At 42.4% G+C, this 18,949-nt stretch overlaps 1 protein-coding gene across 2 annotated transcripts in view; it reads right to left on the bottom strand.

The window, feature by feature from the left end:
• Positions 1–2,806: 2,806 nt before the first annotated feature.
• Positions 2,807–18,949, bottom strand: part of wdr75 (WD repeat domain 75) — a 99,483-nt gene continuing 83,340 nt past the window's right edge. For both annotated transcript variants that reach the window (XM_060929032.1, XM_060929031.1), the window contains exons 19-21: positions 16,631–16,774; positions 16,422–16,510; positions 2,807–4,365 (exon numbers count right to left, since the gene is read on the bottom strand). In XM_060929032.1, the coding sequence (XP_060785015.1) occupies positions 4,152–4,365; positions 16,422–16,510; positions 16,631–16,774 (447 nt within the window). In that variant the 3' untranslated portion in view covers positions 2,807–4,151. The remainder of the gene's footprint in view (positions 4,366–16,421; positions 16,511–16,630; positions 16,775–18,949) is intronic.

Below are 18,949 nucleotides of genomic sequence, written 5' to 3' on the forward strand. Positions count from 1 at the left end.
CTGGCTGGCAGAAGGGAACTTAAGAAATAGGGCGAGAACACCCCAAGCAAGTATCCCAAAATAAATAATCAGGCGGCAATGAAAAACGACCGGGCGAACACACCCGTGGTCGGGAATATTAACAAGGATAGGTGCCGTGCGCCACAGCGGCGAGAAACACCGCTTTAATTTAAATGAATGAAAACCGCTTACCTAAGCGGCAGCAAGCTGGCCTCCCGCGGCGAGAGCACCGCCTCGGAGGGCTAGTCAGCTAATTCCACCGAGCGAGAACACTCAGCTTAACGGCGTAACAAACAATACGAATACAACACACAAGACAGCCGGCCCGTGAGCAGGCCGGAGACAAGGCTACACAAAATAAGGCGGTCGATAATATTAACAAGGATAGGCGCAGAGCGCCACAGAACTGATAACAGCGGCGAGAAACACCGCTTAAATTTAAATGAATGAAAACCGCTTACCTGAACGAAAGCAAGCTGGCCTCCAGCGGCGAGGACACGCCCCGGAGGGCTAGTCAGCTAACTCCACCGAGCGAGAGCGCTCAGCTTAACGGAGTAACAGCAATATAAATACAACACACAAGACAGCCGGCCCGTGAGCAGGCCGGAGACAAGACTACACAAACAAAGCGGTTCATAATGTTAACAAGGATAGGCGCCGCGCGCCACAGAACTGATAACAGCGGCGAGGAACGCCGCTTTAGTTTAAATGAATGAAAACCGCTTACCTGAACGAAAGCAAGCCGGCCTCCAGCGGCGAGGACACGCCTCGGAGAGCTAATCAGCTAGCTCCACCGAGCGAGAGCGCTCAGCTTAACGGAGTAACAAATCAATGAATATAGCAACAAGAGAAAAGAATTGGTGGACTTAACGCAGTTTCTTGGAGGATGCGTAAGCACAGCCCCAACCCTACGGGTAACGAAACTAACACGCGTTTGTCCAATTTCCAACTCGCAACCTGCAAACGCGAGAAGATGCAAGAGGTCACTTCCTGGGTTTACCGGTCTTTTATGCCGGGGTCACAAGGTGACGTCACCCAGGTCACACGTGACTTTGTTGTTACTATTACTCGACCTGCACGTTCGTGTGATGGATATCCATGTGCTGAAAGCACCGCCTCTGGCGGTCAGGAGAAACGAAATAGAACCAAACTGCAACTCATTAGGTCAATTGGCAATAGGTCATTAACATGACTAGGTATAAAAAGAGCATCTTGGAGTGGCAGCGGCTCGCAGAAGTAAAGCTGGGAAGAGGATCACCAATCCCCCTAATTCTGCGCCGACAAATAGTGGAGCAATATCAGAAAGGAGTTCAACAGTGTAAAATTGCAAAGAGTTTGAACATATCACCATCTACAGTGCATAATATCATCAAAAGATTCAGAGAATCTGGAAGAATCTCTGTGCATAAGGGTCAAGGCCGGAAAACCATACTGGGTGCCCGTGATCTTCGGGCCCTTAGATGGCACTGCATCACATACGGGCATGCTTCTGTATTGGAAATCACAAAGTGGGCTCAGGAATATTTCCAGAGAACATTATCTGTGAACACAATTCACCGTGCCATCCGCCGTTGCCAGCTAAAACTCTATAGTTCAAAGAAGAAGCCGTATCTAAACATGATCCAGAAGTGCAGACGTCTTCTCTGGGCCAAGGCTCATTTAAAATGGACTGTGGCAAAGTGGAAAACTGTTCTGTGGTCAGACGAATCAAAATTTGAAGTTCTTTATGGAAATCAGGGACGCCGTGTCATTCGGACTAAAGAGGAAAAGGACGACCCAAGTTGTTATCAGCGCTCAGTTCAGAAGCCTGCATCTCTGATGGTATGGGGTTGCATTAGTGCGTGTGGCATGGGCAGCTTACACATCTGGAAAGATATCATCAATGCTGAAAGGTATATCCAGGTTCTAGAGCAACATATGCTCCCATCCAGACGACATCTCTTTCAGGGAAGACCTTGCATTTTCCAACATGACAATGCCAAACCACATACTGCATCAATTACAGCATCATGGCTGCGTAGAAGAAGGGTCCGGGTACTGAACTGGCCAGCCTGCAGTCCAGATCTTTCATCCATACAAAACATTTGGCGCATCATAAAATGGAAGATACGACAAAAGACCTAAGACAGTTGAGCAACTAGAATCTTACATTAGACAAGAATGGGTTAACATTCCTATCCCTAAACTTGAGCAACTTGTCTCCTCAGTCCCCAGACGTTTACAGACTGTTGTAAAGAGAAAAGGGGATGTCTCACAGTGGTAAACATGGCCTTGTCCCAACTTTTTTGAGATGTGTTGTCGTCATGAAATTTAAAATCACCTAATTTTTCCTCTTTAAATGATACATTTTCTGAGTTTAAACATTTGATATGTCATCTATGTTCTATTCTGAATAAAATATGGAATTTTAAAACTTCCACATCATTGCATTCCGTTTTTATTTACAATTTGTACTTTGTCCCAACTTTTTTGGAATCAGAGTTGTAGCTTGCAACATTTATTGTGCAAGCCGGCCCACTTTAGATCATTCCTTCTGGACTAGACGGGGCCAAAGTGAGCTACGTAGTCACTGACGGGGCTCATCATTTGTATATCTTACCTACACCATGTTGTGAAGTATATACGTATTAAGCCCACTTTTGCCTTTTATGTGAACTTTTGTTCAAGTAGTACACTTTTTTTTTTTGGTAAGCACTGTGGGCATCATTGTAAAAGTGTGACTAACTCTCTGTACGAACAACAAACATGGCCTGAATACTGATTCTGAATAATTTAAACAGATTCTGTGAAAAACGCACTGCAAATGTTATTTTGTACTCGAACAACCGGTTAACAATTTAATGACAAAATATCACACATTTAAAGAAACATCATCAGTCAAAAGTCATACTGTTGTAAGCTTTTTGCCTGTTTATATATATATATTTTTTAAAAAGCAAGGATCTAAAAAAAAAAGTTGATTCTTATCAGCAAGCTGGGTCAAATTATATGACTCACTGAAAGGAGCCATAATTCCATCACTCACATAAAAAGTTGCATGATCACGCAAGATAGAGAAGTGACTCAGCTTTTCTCTTTTTTTGTTTTTGGTCCAAGGACCTTAAACTCAGTCACCTCAGCTAAGAAAGTGAAATGGTGAAAAATGTTGCACCACCACTTCTTTTTTTTTTTGCTTTACTCCAAACAATAAGTCGAAAACACGACTGGATTTAGAAAGAACCAAGCAAACATTTTTGGTCCCAAAAAAAAAAAAAAAAAAAACTTCATAAATTACAGTCAATACAAATGTGTTTGTTTCAAACATGGCTAATTCTGAAAACACAAGAGACAGAGAGAGGTACAACTTCAAAATCTTAGCTTCTTAGCAAAAACATTGATGCAATTCACATAATGAATATAGACCACATTTTGTACAATGCACCCCTTTGTTCCTTTATATTTTTAAGGTAATAGTTAAACGGATAAAACTGGCTCCAGAACAGCCAATAAAACAGCTGCAGATTTCACCCAGCCTCAAATCCACATTTGCTCTCAGAGTTCATGGTAAGCACATGTACAACATGTTACTGCCATAATTTACAGATGATCTTTGTGCCTTTTGGATTTATATTTTAAAATCTTAATCTGATTATGCTTTATTTTAAAATTGTGCATAGTTTTTGAATTGGCAAATATCAATAAAGTAAATTTAAAAATAATTACAGGGACAAAATTCAAATTTATGTTGGCATGATGCATTTCAAATTGAGTGCATTACATTACTTGTATGATGACTGGCTCAAACAGCACCAAGCGAATTTCAACTGTTGCGGCAGCAAATTTTGTACATCTGATTAGTTTTAAAATTTGATTTCAAGGTGAATTCAGGATTTATGGGAGGAAACTGGAGAACCTGGAGATGAACATGGAGAACATGTAAAACTTCATACAGACAGAAAGCGAGCTCTGGAGAGAACCACGAGATGGGATGGTATCATCAGTACTGTCTGTCTAAAGTTAAACTAGATTCATAATTTCAAAATAAAACCTATTTACAGAATTCAAATCAGTGGCACAAATATTTTAGATATGCCAAACAATATCTGTGCAACGTTTTTAATTATTATCATTAGAACTATAGTAGATTGATGTGTGTGCGCGCACGTGTTCAGCTAAGAGTTGACATAGCTCGAAACCCAGCTAAAGTCCATTCTTCTCACACTCCTCAGTTTCCTTTCCTCTTCTTTGGAGAGCTGACTAGACGGCTCCAGGACAGAGCCCAGAGATCGAATTTCCTGTTGATGTTTGCTTGTTTCCATTTCCTCCTCTGAATCATCTTCCTCCTCCTCACTTTCGACTACCTGTTCGAGGGGCTCCTTCTCTTTTCTGTGCAAAAACATGAAGTGGTCAGAGGGCATCAAGCATGATCCAAAACAAAAGCATGAATCCTAAAGTCATGTGACGATCTAAAGATTGAGAAGTTTCAATCTCTTTTCAGTGGGGAACCAAAAAAAAAAAAGTGAAATGCAAGACACGAACATTTTCATTAGTGACACAGGAACAACATGCCACACTCATTTCACTGCTGTGACACTGCTTGAGCTAGTCAGTGAAAAACTAAGGCCCTGTCCACACGGAAACGGATTCAGGTGAATCTGATAAAATTGTTTATCGTTTCGGCCTGGCGTCCACACGGCACCGGTGTTTTGGGTGCCCCAAAACGAAATCTTTTGAGAACGGGTTCCAGAGTGGAAAGATCTGGCAACGGCCCCGTTGCGAAGTCGTCTGGATGAGTAGAACGGATTTGTTTACGATGACGTCACAACCACACGTGCTTAACGCCGGGTAGAAGTGTAACGAACTCGATGCAAGTTGTCAACAAATCCTATAACTTGGTTCATGAAATGCGCTTACAAAATATTTTCACTGTGAACATTTATTGTGTAATGGTGCAAAGTGAGAGAGAGAGAGTCAATCCCGCCAGCAAAAATAGGGAAAAAAAAGGAGCGATCTCACCTCTTCAGATGTTGGTTTAAGTCCTACAATACATTCCTCAAAAAGGGCGTAGAAGAACAAATTAATCCATCAACGTGTAGCATTCAATTTATTCCGGACCATTAAAGACGCCGCCTTCCGTGTAGAATCATACGTCATCCTCGCCGCCATATTGGATGGGTCAAAGCGGAGAATAAAGATGCCTCATTCATGTGCTGCGTTTAACTGTACCAACAGGTTTGCCGTCCAAATGAGATCACATGGGATTACCTTTCACAGGTGAGACTGGAAAAATATTTTTCATTGTATTTGGTCATTATAACATAATTTTACGAACAGATTTTTCTGACTTTGTGAAGTCTCGCGCATTATAGTTTATGCGCATGCGTCCTTACTTCTTCTACTGTTGTGGTGTCTCCGATGGGACCGTCTTACAGCGCACCTAGAGGTGTGGCATGTGTATTGCATTGTTTTCAGCAAGCGTTGCGTTGCCATATGTACCTGATATTTTACTGATCCGTTGCCCATGTGGACGCGATATTTTTTTTTTTTAAATCTCATTGCCGTTGTTGTGTGGATGTAGCCTAAATCAGCCAGGGGCTGCTTTTTACTGCCATCAGTGTGTTGCAGTCATGATGCACTGAAATGCAAATCACTGTTCAATCACAGCCCTAAACTGTCCTCCAGGATGTGGCTTTGAGAAGAGCCTGACTGTCTTTCCAGAAGGCATTACATGTCTGTGAAGATTCTCAATCATCCAGGTCGTAGTAAACTGTGGGTGGTAGAAAAGGGCAACTGGACTTGCTTGAAGATTCTTGAAAACGTTTCACCTCTCGTCCGAAAGGCTTCCTCAGTTCTGTCTGACTAATAGGGAGTATCAGATATTTATCCTCTCCTGGATCAGAATCAGAATTCTGATGACCAGCTCATCTAAGGTGTCATTGAGGCATCATGTTGGTGTGGGTCACTGGAGGCTGGGTGTGAACGGCGAGTCATTAGGGTGATCAATGGAAATCTGACTCTCTCTGTCCTCCTGTGAGTCACCGAAAACAGCTGGGTCCTGGCGTACACCCAGCCGTCTGGGAAGTGTGTCCAAGACCGCATTGTAGATGGTTGATAAATGATGTCTTAGACCCCCACCTCTGTTCAGTGATGGCTGTTCCAGGTTGACAAAAATGGCTTCTTTAACTCCTCGCTCATACCAACGATCCTCTCTGGCTAAAATGCATACGTTACAATCCTGAAATGAGTGTCCTTTGTTGTTAAGATGAATGTAGACAGCCGAGTCCTGGCCTGAGGAGCCAGCTCTCCTGTGTTGAGCCAAACGCCTGTATAGCGGTTGTTTCGTTTCCCCAATATATATATTTCCGCACAATCCTCACTGCACTGAATTGCATACACTACGTTGTCCTGTTTGTGTCTGGGTATTCTGTCCTTAGGGTGGACCAGTTTCTGCTTCAGGGTGTTACTGGGTCTGAAATGTACCAGAATGTTGTGTTTGTAGAAGATCCTCCTGAGTTTCTCAGATAGACCAGAAATGTAGGGAATGAAAATGTTCTTGCGTTTGTTCTTGTTATCATCCTTGTCAGTTATGTTCCTTTTTATGCTCTTTAGGAAAGCCCAGTTGGGATAACCGCAATTCTGAAGTGCTTTCTTGATATGATTCTGCTCCTTCTCTTTTCCCTCTAACATTGTAGGAATGTTCTGAGCCCTGTGTTGCAAGGTCCTAATAACCCCCAATTTATGTTCCAGTGGGTGGTGAGAGTCAAAAAGTAGGTACTGGTCTGTGTGTGTGGGTTTCCGGTAGACCTCGATACTAAGGCTTCTGTCTTGTCTAATGTGTACATCACACTCCAAGAAGGCTAGATTATTCCCACTGACATCCTCCCGAGTGAAGTTGATGTTGCTATCCACTGCGTTGATGTGTTTCGAGAAAGCTTCCACCTCATGGATTTTGATTTTAACCCAGGTATCATCCATGTATCTAAACCAATGGCTGGGAGCAACTCCTGCAAAAGTGGTCAAAGCTATATGCTCCACTTCCTCCATGTATAAATTGGCCACAATAGGGGACACCGGTGATCCCATGGGGCATCCATGCTTCTGTCTGTAGAAACTTTCATTAAACTGGAAATAAGTGGTAGTCAGGCAGAGGTCAAGCAGGGTGCAAATCTGATCCGTGGTGAGTTTTGTTCTATCCAGTAAGGAGCTATCCTGAAGGAGTCGTTTTCTTACAGATTTGACTGCTTCTGTGGTGGGAATGCAGGTGAACAGAGAAGTGACATCGTAGGAAACCATGGTTTCATCTGAATCTAGTTTGAGATCTGCAACTTTAGTAGCAAAATCTTGGGAATTTTTGACATGATATGGTGAATTCCCAACCAGAGGAGCCAAGATGGTGGCAATGTTATATGTGACCGAGTTTATACTGTTGATAATAGGTCTGAGAGGAGCTCCTTCTTTGTGAATCTTGGGGAGTCCGTATATGAGAGGCACGGCTTCCCCAGGGTACAATCTGTAGTAAAGAGATCGGTTGATGGCTTGGTTCTTTTCTAGTTGTTGCAAACAGCTAACAACTTTCCTTTTGTAACCACTTGTGGGGTCCCTCCTCAATGTTTCATAAGTGGTTGTATCACTGAGAGACTGGTCATCCTGGAGTGGTAGTCCGCTGTGTTTAGCACCACTGTGCATCTCCCTTTGTCAGCAGGAAGGATGGTGATGTTCCGGTCTCTTTGAAGCACTGTAAGAGCCCTCCTTTCTTGGCTGGTGAGGTTGGAGGGGGGTGCTTTCTCACTGGATAGAGCAGCTGATATCTTCAGTATAAGTTGTTCTGACTCCGTGTTGGTCAGGTTGTTGTTCCTGATGGCTGTCTCTGTGGCTGTGATGAGTTCTACTACCGGTATCTGCTCAGGTGAAACTGCAAAGTTAAGACACTTGGATAAGACATCTCTCTCTGGTTGGGTGAGTACCCTGTCGGATAAGTTCTTCACCCATTTCTCTTCTATGTCCTGTTGTTTAGCCTGGTCAGATTTCCTCCTCCAAGTCAGCCCTTCTGTCTTGCCGGAGGAGGTGGTTTTAGACAGCAATTTTTGAAATTTGCACATCTGTCATTCCTTACCTTTGGTGTGTTGTGAAAGCTGTGCTTTCTCAGTGAGATCAGAGACTTGTTCCAAAACTTCACTGGGAAGAAGGGCTGTCAACTCCTCAAACCTCAGTTTAGTCTTGTTCTGGAGAGCATCGATGGTGAAATGTACTCGTCTCACTCTCTCATTGAGAAGCCGCTTCTGGGCTTTCTGCAGGATTATCTCAGCTCTGTGTCCTTTAACCGTTGAACATAGGCGTAGGCTAGTGGGGATAATGTTGGATTGTCGGCATCTCAGGTTAAAACACAGGTGGTTTCTGTAGTCTGCCAGTTTTCTGGCAGACTACAGAACATAAAAAAGAACATAACTGACAAGGATGATAACATTTCTGGTCTATCTGAGAAACTCAGGAGGAGGATCTACAAATACAACATTCCGGTACATTTCAGACCCAGTAACACCCTGAAGCAGAAACTGGTCCACCCTAAGGACAGAATACCCAGACACAAACAGGACAACGTAGTGTATGCAATTCAGTGCAGTGAGGATTGCGTGGACTCATATATTGGGGAAACGAAACAACCGCTATACAGGCGCTTGGCTCAACACAGGAGAGCCAGCTCCTCAGGCCAGGACTCGGCTGTCTACATTCATCTTAACAACAAAGGACACTCATTTCAGGATTGTAACGTACGCATTTTAGCCAGAGAGGATCGTTGGTATGAGCGAGGAGTTAAAGAAGCCATTTTTGTCAACCTGGAACGGCCATCACTGAACAGAGGTGGGGGTCTAAGACATCATCGCCGTCTTGGACACTCTTCCCAGACGGCTGGGTGTACGCCAGGACCCAGCTGTTTTCGGTGACTCACAGGAGGACAGAGAGAGTCAGATTTTCATTGATCACCCTAATGGGCAATCCTTTGATCACCCTAATGACTCGCCATTCACACCCAGCCTCCAGTGACCCACACCAACATGATGCCTCAATGACACCTTAGATGAGCTGGTCATCAGAATTCTGATTCTGATCCAGGAGAGGATAAATATCTGATACTCCCTATTAGTCAGACAGAACTGAGGAAGCCTTTCAGACGAGAGGTGAAACGTTTTCAAGAATCTTCAAGCAAGTCCAGTTGCCCTTTTCTACCACCCACAGTTCAGAAGGCATTACCATCCTTCTGAATAAATACGCACAGCTCAGAGCATGATGTCATTTTTTCTAACAAATGTGTGTGTATATTCTCTCTCAGTGTAGACTCACAGCTGATCATACTCATTTAGTCTAAGTGTACATGTTTTCACCAAAAAGTGAACTGAAAGTCCTGCCAGATTTACAAATACTTTCTTCATACTCGTGTGTCAGTTTTATATATCTATAAAAATAGCCTCAATGAGGCTGTAGTTCATACCAGCTACTGTTGTGTTCGAGTTTGAAATCTGATCAATCCTATGGGAGGAGTAGTAATCTTCATGAAAATTGCACGTGACCCCTTTGGAGCCTCATCCATGGTAGGTGGCGCCACATGGTGAACAACTCTTGTTGGTATGCGTCTTTAGAGTCTTCTGGGTGAGTTTCAGTGAAAATGTCCCAGCAGTTTACGAAGAGTAATGTTTAATGTGGTGAGTCACCCAAAAATTTCAGACGCCCATAAAATTGTAAATATGACAGGTGGCGCCACCATCTTGACAACTTCTATGCATACCCACCTGGGGAACATTGTATGCGAGTTTGATCGAAATCCTATAAATTCTGTAGGAGGAGTAGCAATTTTTGTAAATTGTGGACAGCCTGGCCTATGACTGGATGAGCTAAAAAATTAGATGTCAGATTTACAACCCCAAATCATAAAAAGTTGGGACAGTATGTTGAAATTGAAATTAAAACTGAAAACAATGATTTGTAAATAATCTTTGACCTGTATTACACTCCAAACAATACAACAGCGCATTATTTGATGTTTTACATCATGACCCCCCCCCCCCCCCCAAAAAAAATAAACACATTTTAATTTTGATTCTTGCAACACATTCTCAAAAAAGTTGAGATAGTAAAAGTAAAGAATTTACCACTTTATGATGTTTCCGTTCCTTCTCACAACACTTAAAATATGTTTAGGGACTGAAGAGACCACGTGATGAAGTGGTTCAAGTGTTATTTTGTCCCATTCTTCCTGCAAACAGGTCTTAAAAGGTCATAGGCAACAGTCGGAGGTGAAACATAGAATATCAACTTTATTGTCTAGAAGAATGACCCAAAAAGCGAATTCAATCTTCCTAGTGTCTAATTTGCACCCTAAAATTGAATAAAACTGTTAAAATATACTGTTTTGCCCAATTTCTAAAAGTTTGTTTACATCTCACTTATGTGCACTTTCACCGCCAGGGGACCGTCGTCATGACATCATTTAAGCCAAACAGACTGGGAGCAGTTCTGTGTTTACTTGCAAACCAAGCACACGTGTACGGACTTTGGTCGTGTGAGGTTGTGTAAAATGTCTGAAAGCGATAGCGATTTTGAAGTAGGAACTCTCCAAATTAAATATCGAGAGGTGAAACCATACATGTATAAACCTACGGCCGTTGCGAAGCAAATCGGTGAATGTGGCTCATTGGTTTGAGTGTGCAGCCTCGGAATCGGACAGCGACTCGGCCGACTCTGATCGCAGTGACCCCGGACCTCAACAAGACTCGAGCCCAAATTATTTATCCTGGTAATTATGATAAATTCCTACTTTCGTTGTAATACTAAATAAGAGCCCTTTTGAAGAATACTTAAACCGTCCTCCCTAGTGGATATAGATAATTACTGGACAGTGCGCCGGTAGGCCACATTAGCCTGCCATCCATGGCATTATACCATTTATAGCCTACTCTAAGCAAGGAAATATCCCTTTGTCTCATTTCCACAATGATTGTACAGGATCCCTTAAGACTCTTGACTTGTCAATTGCAAGCAAAAGTAAAAATGTTTACCTCCAATCTTCTCCTTGTTGCTTGAGCATTGCTGCTCCATTTCTTCTTTGACTGCTTGATTTTGTTTCACGCGCACAATCCACTCTCTCCGCCTCATCTCCTCTTACGTAAAAAAAACAACCCTCTGGCTTCATGTGCACAATCCTCTCTCTGCCTCGTCTCCTCTTCCGTAAAAAGCCACCCCTCTGGTTTCACGTGCACAACCCACTCTCTCCGCCTCTTCTGGAAAAAGCCAACCCTCTGGCTTCACGCACACAATCCACTCTCTCTGCCTCGTCTCTTTTTCGGAAAAAGCTAACCCTCTCGCTCCGCCTCTTCTCCTCTTTCGGAAAAAGCTAACCCTCTTGCTCCGCCTCTTCTCCTCTTTCGGAAAAAGCCACCCCTCTCGCTCCGCCTCTTCTTTTTCAGAAAAAGCCAACCCTCTCGCTCTGCCTCTTCTCCTCTTCCGGAAAAAGCTAACCCTCTTGCTCCGCCTCTTCTCCTCTTTTGGAAAAAGCCACCCCTCTCGCTCCGCCTCTTCTTTTTCAGAAAAAGCCAACCCTCTTGCTCCGCCTCTTCTCCTCTTCCGGAAAAAGCCAACCCTCTCACGCCGCCTCTTCTCCTCTTCCAGAAAAAGCCAATCCACTCTCTCTGCCTCTTCTCCTCTCTCGGAAAAAGGTAAAAACTTCTTCCTGAACCCGTCCTGTTGTTACAGTTCACTGCACAACAATAAGACATGGGTTTTCTTTGGAAATTCCTGAACGCACGTCTGCACTCAAGTCGAACGCCAATGTAAGTAAACGGAAGTGGACTCAACTCAAGTGGTTTGTTTGGCTTAAATGACATCATGTGCCGAGTGGTCACGAAAATAGCCGACAGAAATTTGCCACGATCCACGCTAACTTATTTTAATTATTACTTATTAACAATACTTCTTGGGACCAGAAGAAAATTAGAGGGTTTTTTAACATATAAAGTTTCAAATGTGCATAGGTATGCAACAGTACAGGGTCATCGTCGACATATTTTTCCGTTTCTAAATTCTCCACACATTCTCTATTGGGAGCAGGCACCTGCTTCTTCCACAGCCACGCCTTTGTAATGTGTGCAGAATGTGGTTTTGCATTGTTTTGTTGAAATCTTCCTGAAAAAGATGTTGTCTTGCCTATGCTGTTCCACAATCTCAGTGTACTTTTCTGCATTAATGCTCCATCACAGAAGTGTGCCAAGGGCATTGACACAACCCCATACCATGACGCACCCTGGCTTTTGGACTTGTTCCTGGTAACAGTCTGGATGGTCCTTTTCCTCTTTGGTCAAGAGCACACAGTGTCAGTTTCTTCCAAAAAAAGACCTGGAATTCATCTGACCACAATACATGTTTCCACTGTGTGATGGTCCATCTCAGATGCCTCTGAGCCCAAAGTAGTTGACGGCACATCCGGACACTTCAAATCAAATTAAATCAAGTTTATTTGTACAGCGCTTTTAACAATAAACATTGTCGCAAAGCAGCTTTACAGAATTTGAACGACTTAAAACATGAGCTAATTTTATCCCTAATCTATCCCACTTAAGGCTTCCTTTTTGCACAGTAAAGTTTTAACTGGTATTTGTGGATGCAACTCTGTACTGTGGCTTGACAAAGGTTTGCCAAAGTAATCCCGAGCCCACGTGGTTCTATCAGCTATAGATGAATGACAGTTCTTGATGCAGTGCCGTCTGAGGTATTGGAGATCACGAGTGTTCAGATTAGGCTTGTGCCCTTGCCCGTTACACACTGAAATTCCTCCAGATTCCTTGAATCATTTAATGATATTGTGTAACATAGAGGGTAAAATATCCAAATCCCTTTCGATCTTTCTTTGAGGAACATTGTTTTTAATCATTTCAATAATTTCCTCATGGATTTGTTGACAAACTGGAGAGCCTCGGCCCATCTTTGCTCCTCAAAAAGACTAGGCCTTTCCTGGATACTGATTTTACTTCATTACTAGCCCTAAATTCCCCCCCGTCCCAACTTTTTTTTTTGGAATGTGTTGCATGTCTGAAACACAGGAATGGATGTATATTAACAAATGAAATGAAGCTGAACAACAAAACATGAAATATCTTGGGTTCATTCTGTCTGCAATGAAATACAAGTCAAAGTCAATTTAGAAATTACTGCTTTCTTTTTTTTAATTTGCATTTTCCACACTGTCCCAACTTTTTCTGATTTGGGGTTGTACACTGAATTCCACCATCACCTCAATCAATCATTATTAATGACAGGTCTGTGTGCAGATGTCTTACAAAAGCCTCAACTAGATCCCTTACCTACACATCTATTCAAACAGATAATACCTGAAGTAATTGAACCGTTTCTAAAAATGATAAATTATTCTCTTAGGATTGGCTATGTACCCAAATCCTTTAAACTAGCAGTTATCAAACCCCTGATTAAAAAACCTGACCTTGATCCCTGTCAGCTGTCCAATTATAGGCCAATATCAAACCTCCCCTTTATCTCCAAGATCCTTGAAAAAGCTGTGGCACAGCAGTTATGCTCATATTTACATAGGAATAACATCCATGAAATGTATCAGTCAGGATTTAGACCTCATCACAGCACAGAGACAGCTCTGGTTAAAGTAGTAAACGACCTACTGCTGGCGTCTGATCAGGGCTGTGTCTCACTGCTTGTGTTGCTTGACCTTAGTGCAGCATTTGAGACCATTGATCATTCCATTCTTCTGGATAGACTAGAAAATGTTCTGGGAGTAACTGATCGCTATCAGTATGTTGATGTAAATGGTGATTTTTCTTGACATACTGAGGTAAAGTTTGGTATTCCATAAGGTTCTGTCTTGGGTCCACTGCTTTTTTCTTTATGAATGAATGAACCCTTTATTATCCCTGGCCACAAGTACCAGTGAAATTGACCATCAACCTGACCTTACATAGTAGACAGGACAGGAAGACGGGGATGAAAAGAAAAAAAAAAGAGTAACACAAGGAGAGGGGAGGAGGAAAAAAAGCAACCCCCACACTATGCTCCTATGAGGAGTACAGTGTGGGAACATTAAAAAAAAAAAAACACCTCAGCACATAAGCACAAAATAACACAAGTACACTTTACAACATGAAAACTCAGGACTTGAGGGGGAGGGGAGGAGGTTGAGGTAATCCCAGCGCAAGCAAGCAGCCGTCCGCTCCTGCAGCCATGATGGCTCTGGTCACGCACCCGTTTGTCACACTGGGGGTGAAAGCAGCGACCGCGGGAAGTGGGGGAAGGAATGTGAGAGCGTCTCACAGCAGTGACCTTCAGGGGGAGATGTTGTCCCAGCAACGGCCTTGGCCGAGGCCAGTGCTGTCTAAGGGAGCCGAAAGCAGATAAGATTGGGATTGTTTGGTCTTGGGGCGAGCAGGTGCATTTTTTACACGTTCACTCTGTCTGTCCATTTCTGTCCATTCTGGTCTCCGAATCAAACCATTTTCTTTGCAAAGCCGAAAGCTTCTCCATGATGTCATCCATGTTGCGGTTCAAGTTCTGAATAGCCACAGTCTGTGGCTATTATACATGTTACCTCTGGGTGATCAATCGTAAACATTGTATTAGTTTCCACTGTTATGCTGATGACACACAGTTGTATGTTTCTGCAAAACCAGATGAGAAACACCAGCTTAATAGAATTGAGGAATGTGTAAAGGACATTAGACACTGGATGCTTATTAACTTCCTTCTGCTTAACTCTGACAAGACTGAAGTATTTGTACTAGGACCACATGCAGCTAGAAGCAAGTTTTCTGATTACATAGTAACTCTGGATGGCCTTTCTGTTTCTTCACGTGCAGCAGTAAAAGACCTTGGGGTAATTATTGACCCCAGTCTTTCATTTGAAACTCACATTGATAACATTACCTGGATAGCTTTCTTTCATCTCAGAAATACTGCTAAGATAAGAAATTTAATGTCACTACACAATGCAGAAATACTAGTTTATGCTTTTGTTACCTCCAGGTTGGATTATTGTAATGCCTTACTGTCTGGATGCTCCAATAAGTGCATAAACAAGCTCCAGTTAGTTCAAAATGCCGCAGCAAGAGTCCTTACTAGAACTAGAAAATATGTCTTATCCACACTGCATTGGCTCCCAATCAAATTTCATATTGATTATAAAATACTACTATTGACCTTTAAAGCACTGAATGGTCTCGCACCACAGTACCTGAGTGAACTTCTGGTCTTTTATGACCCGCCACGCCTACTTGGATCAAAAGGTGCAGGCTATCTGCTGGTACCTCGTATAGTGAAGGCTACATCAGGGGGCAGAGCCTTTTCTTACAAAGCCCCACAGTTATGGAACAGCCTTCCAAGTAGTGTCCGGGAATCAGACAGACAGTCTCAGCATTCAAGTCTAGGCTGAAAACATATCTGTTTAGTCAAGCCTTTTGTTAATGGTGTTTATGAGGTAAAGGTGTAGATCTGGAGGGTCCTCAGACATAGAGTGTTTTGGTAAACTGGGATGAATGAATGCTGTCAGTTCCCCACTCGAGTTTGTTGACGGTGTAGTGGCTGGCTGCTTTATGTCCCATGCCTGTTACCTTCTGGCTCTCTCCTTTTAGTTATGCTGTCATGGTTTTTGCCAGAGTCCCTGCTTGCACTCAGTGGAAAATGTATACTGTACTTACTTATTCAGGTGACATTGGGCAGACCTAACAACTTGTGTTTTCTTCTCCCCCCCAAAAAAAAATCTGTCCCTCTGAGTTACATGTCAATCCTGTGATCGAGGTGCTGACCTCTTTTGCTCCTCGGATCTGCCTGATCCATCCTGATGCCCTATGTCTGGTTGGAGTCTCATCGCATCGTTCCTGTGGAGGACGGCCCCATATGGACAGTTGAAAGTCACACTTGGAAGATGCCCTGGACACTTACAGTAATGCTTTTGTGGCTGAGGACTACAGTTGGCTTGCTAACTTTAGGACTGCGGTTGTCATGAACAGTTTTGCACTCAAGTTTCCATTAATGAAGAGATATAACATCAACGAAACTGACTTCATGTTAAAACTGTTAATGTTATAGTCACGTTGTCTGTTATTGTCCAGGTGAGGATGGGTTCCCTTTTGAGTCTGGTTCCTCTCGAGGTTTCTTCTGTGTGTGGTCTGGGGGAGTTTTTCTTTGCCACAGGCTTGCTCATTGGGGATAGATTAGGGATAAAATTGGCTCATGTCTTGGGTCATTCAGATTCTGTAAAGCTGCTTTGGGACAATGTCTATTGTTAAAAGCGTTATACAAACAAACTTAACTTGACTTGAAATGTCTTACCAGGTCAAGAATTTCACTCATGAGTGGACCAACATTTTTTTTAAACCTTGTCATGAATCAGCAGCCACTCTAATATGACGTTGAGGAAAGGAAGGGTGTCGTACCTGCTCTCGTTGGAGATGAGCAGAGATTTGACGAACATTGAGCACAGAACAGAGGCTGCAGGAAGCACATGAGCTGGAGTGTGCAGCAACTACAGACATCAACAAAAGACGAGCATGTCAGAAGAGACACACGCATGGTTATTTCAGATGTATATCAAATAACACAAAACAAATTTTGTGACACAAAATCCAATCACTGTACAGCTGACCTCTTTAACGGCGGTTGATCCCTGAGGAAGCTGCACTCTGTCAGAGGCCTGACTGGAAGCAGAGTCTTTCGTCTCCTGTTCCGGGTTGTGTTTCCCCAGCAGCAGGTAAAATGGCGTAACTGCCACACTGTCATCAACCAGCAGCTAGAGGACACAGTTATAACAAAAGAATTAAAAGAAAGTTACACAATTCTTTACTGATTCATTATATGGCCACAAGTGAATCAGTCAAGACATGATTATAAATATATCATTTTAATTAATTGTGAAAAGTAACCCATTTCCATAATATATTCTATACTATGTACATGATTTAAATAAATAAATAATTAAATAAATGGGGGACCCCCCCCCCCCAAAAAAAAAAAACACCCACCACAAAACACTTAAGTATATACGATCCCTTTTTTTTAAATATGCAGCAGCATAAAAGTGCTGGCTAATAAATATTCAAATGAATTTGAATCCTGAATCAAATATTCAAATGAAATTAAATACTAAATCAAATATTTGAATCAATTCAAATGTTAAATCAGACACACAAATTAATTCAAATATCTGAATCAAATATTCAAATTGAAATGCTGATGCATGTTCACATGAATATGGTTCCAAATGTTCAAATGATTTAATACTGAATCAAATATTAAATCATTTAAAAAGGTACTGACTGCAAAGTGTTCTGAATTTTTTTTTTTTGTGCATGGCATTTTCCTCTGTCCTGCAAGAATAAATATGTGGATGAGATGTGATCATTTTGATATGCTGAGAGTCGCTTTCCTTCATTTTGGGACTGTTTTCCTCCCTCTTGAGGTAAACTGTATGGCCCTATGGAAACAGCCAAACACGAGGAACTTTAACTAATTAGCATAACTGCGTCACACCAAGATGGCGATGCGCAGAAAACATCGTGACTCTGCATCAACCTCGGAGAGTTTTGAGTCACAGGGATGTAATTTGTGGTTGACATTCAGGAACAGATCCATGAAATAAAAGATGAATATATATTTTCTCCTGGCAGCATGGTTAGCACTGTCGCCTCACAGTAAGAAGGTTTGGGGTTTGATCCCAGCAGCCAATGAGGGCCTTTGCATGTTCTCCTCCATCTTCTTCTCTGGGTGCTCCAGTTTCCCCCACAGTTCAAAAACATGCGGTTAGGTTAACATGGGGTGACCTTAGGCTGAGGTGCCCTTGAGCGAGGCACTAACTGCTTCCCAGGCACTGTTAGCATGGCTGCCCACTGCTCTGGGTACGTGTGTGCTCACTGCTCATGTGTGTGCATGCATGCACATGTGTGTTCACTGCTTCAGATGGGTTAAATGCAGAGAGGAATTTCACAAGTGTACGTGTGATACATAAAAGTTGTTGTTCTGTTACTGCTTGTGTGTTAGTGTTATTGTTTCTTTCTCTGTAATTTCAAAACATTAGGTGTACAATGCCATAATCAGACTCACCAATCCAAGACAAGTGCTGCAAATTATTTGTCAGATTTCGCACCCGTTTCATCCTTCAGTCGATTCCTGCGGTCGATCTGTCCCTTCAAGAAAATTCTTGTGGACAACCTTTTGGTTTCCATCGCTTTTCTAGGCGCGTTTTCTAGTTGATTCCCTTTAATATTTTCCTTTTCTGTCTTTTAGCTGGCGGGAGAGCGGAGTTTGCCATGTTTGCCCACGATGACTTATTTTGGTTACAAGTAGGTCAAACGCCCCATGATGGTCACGTGATATTGTTGCTCATTTGCTTCGGCAATCTCTAAAACTGTAAAATACGGGACGCTTTTTATAACCCTGATTCCAAAAAAGTTGGGACAAAGTACAAATTGTAAATAAAAACAGAATGCAATGATGTGGAAGTTTCAAAATTCCACATTTTATTCAGAATAGAACATGGATGACATATCAAATGTTTAAACTGAGAAAATGTATCATTTAAAGAGAAAAATTAGGTGATTTTAAATTTCATGACAACAACACATCTCAAAAAAGTTGGGACAAGGCCATGTTTACCACAGTGAGACATCCCCTTTTCTCTTTACAACAGTCTGTAAACATCTGGGGACTCAGGAGACAAGTTGCTCAAGTTTAGGGATAGAAATGTTAACCCATTCTTGTCTAATGTAGGATTCTAGTTGCTCAACTGTCTTAGGTCTTTTTTGTCGTATCTTTTGTTTTATGATGCGCCAAATGTTTTGTATGGATGAAAGATCTGGACTGCAGGCTGGCCAGTTCAGTACCCGGACCCCTCTTCTACGCAGCCATGATGCTGTAATTGATGCAGTATGTGGTTTGGCATCGTCATGTTGGAAAGTGCAAGGTCTTC

This window comes from Neoarius graeffei, chromosome 9 (assembly GCF_027579695.1).
Source record: "Neoarius graeffei isolate fNeoGra1 chromosome 9, fNeoGra1.pri, whole genome shotgun sequence".
Taxonomy (NCBI): Eukaryota; Metazoa; Chordata; class Actinopteri; order Siluriformes; family Ariidae; genus Neoarius; species Neoarius graeffei.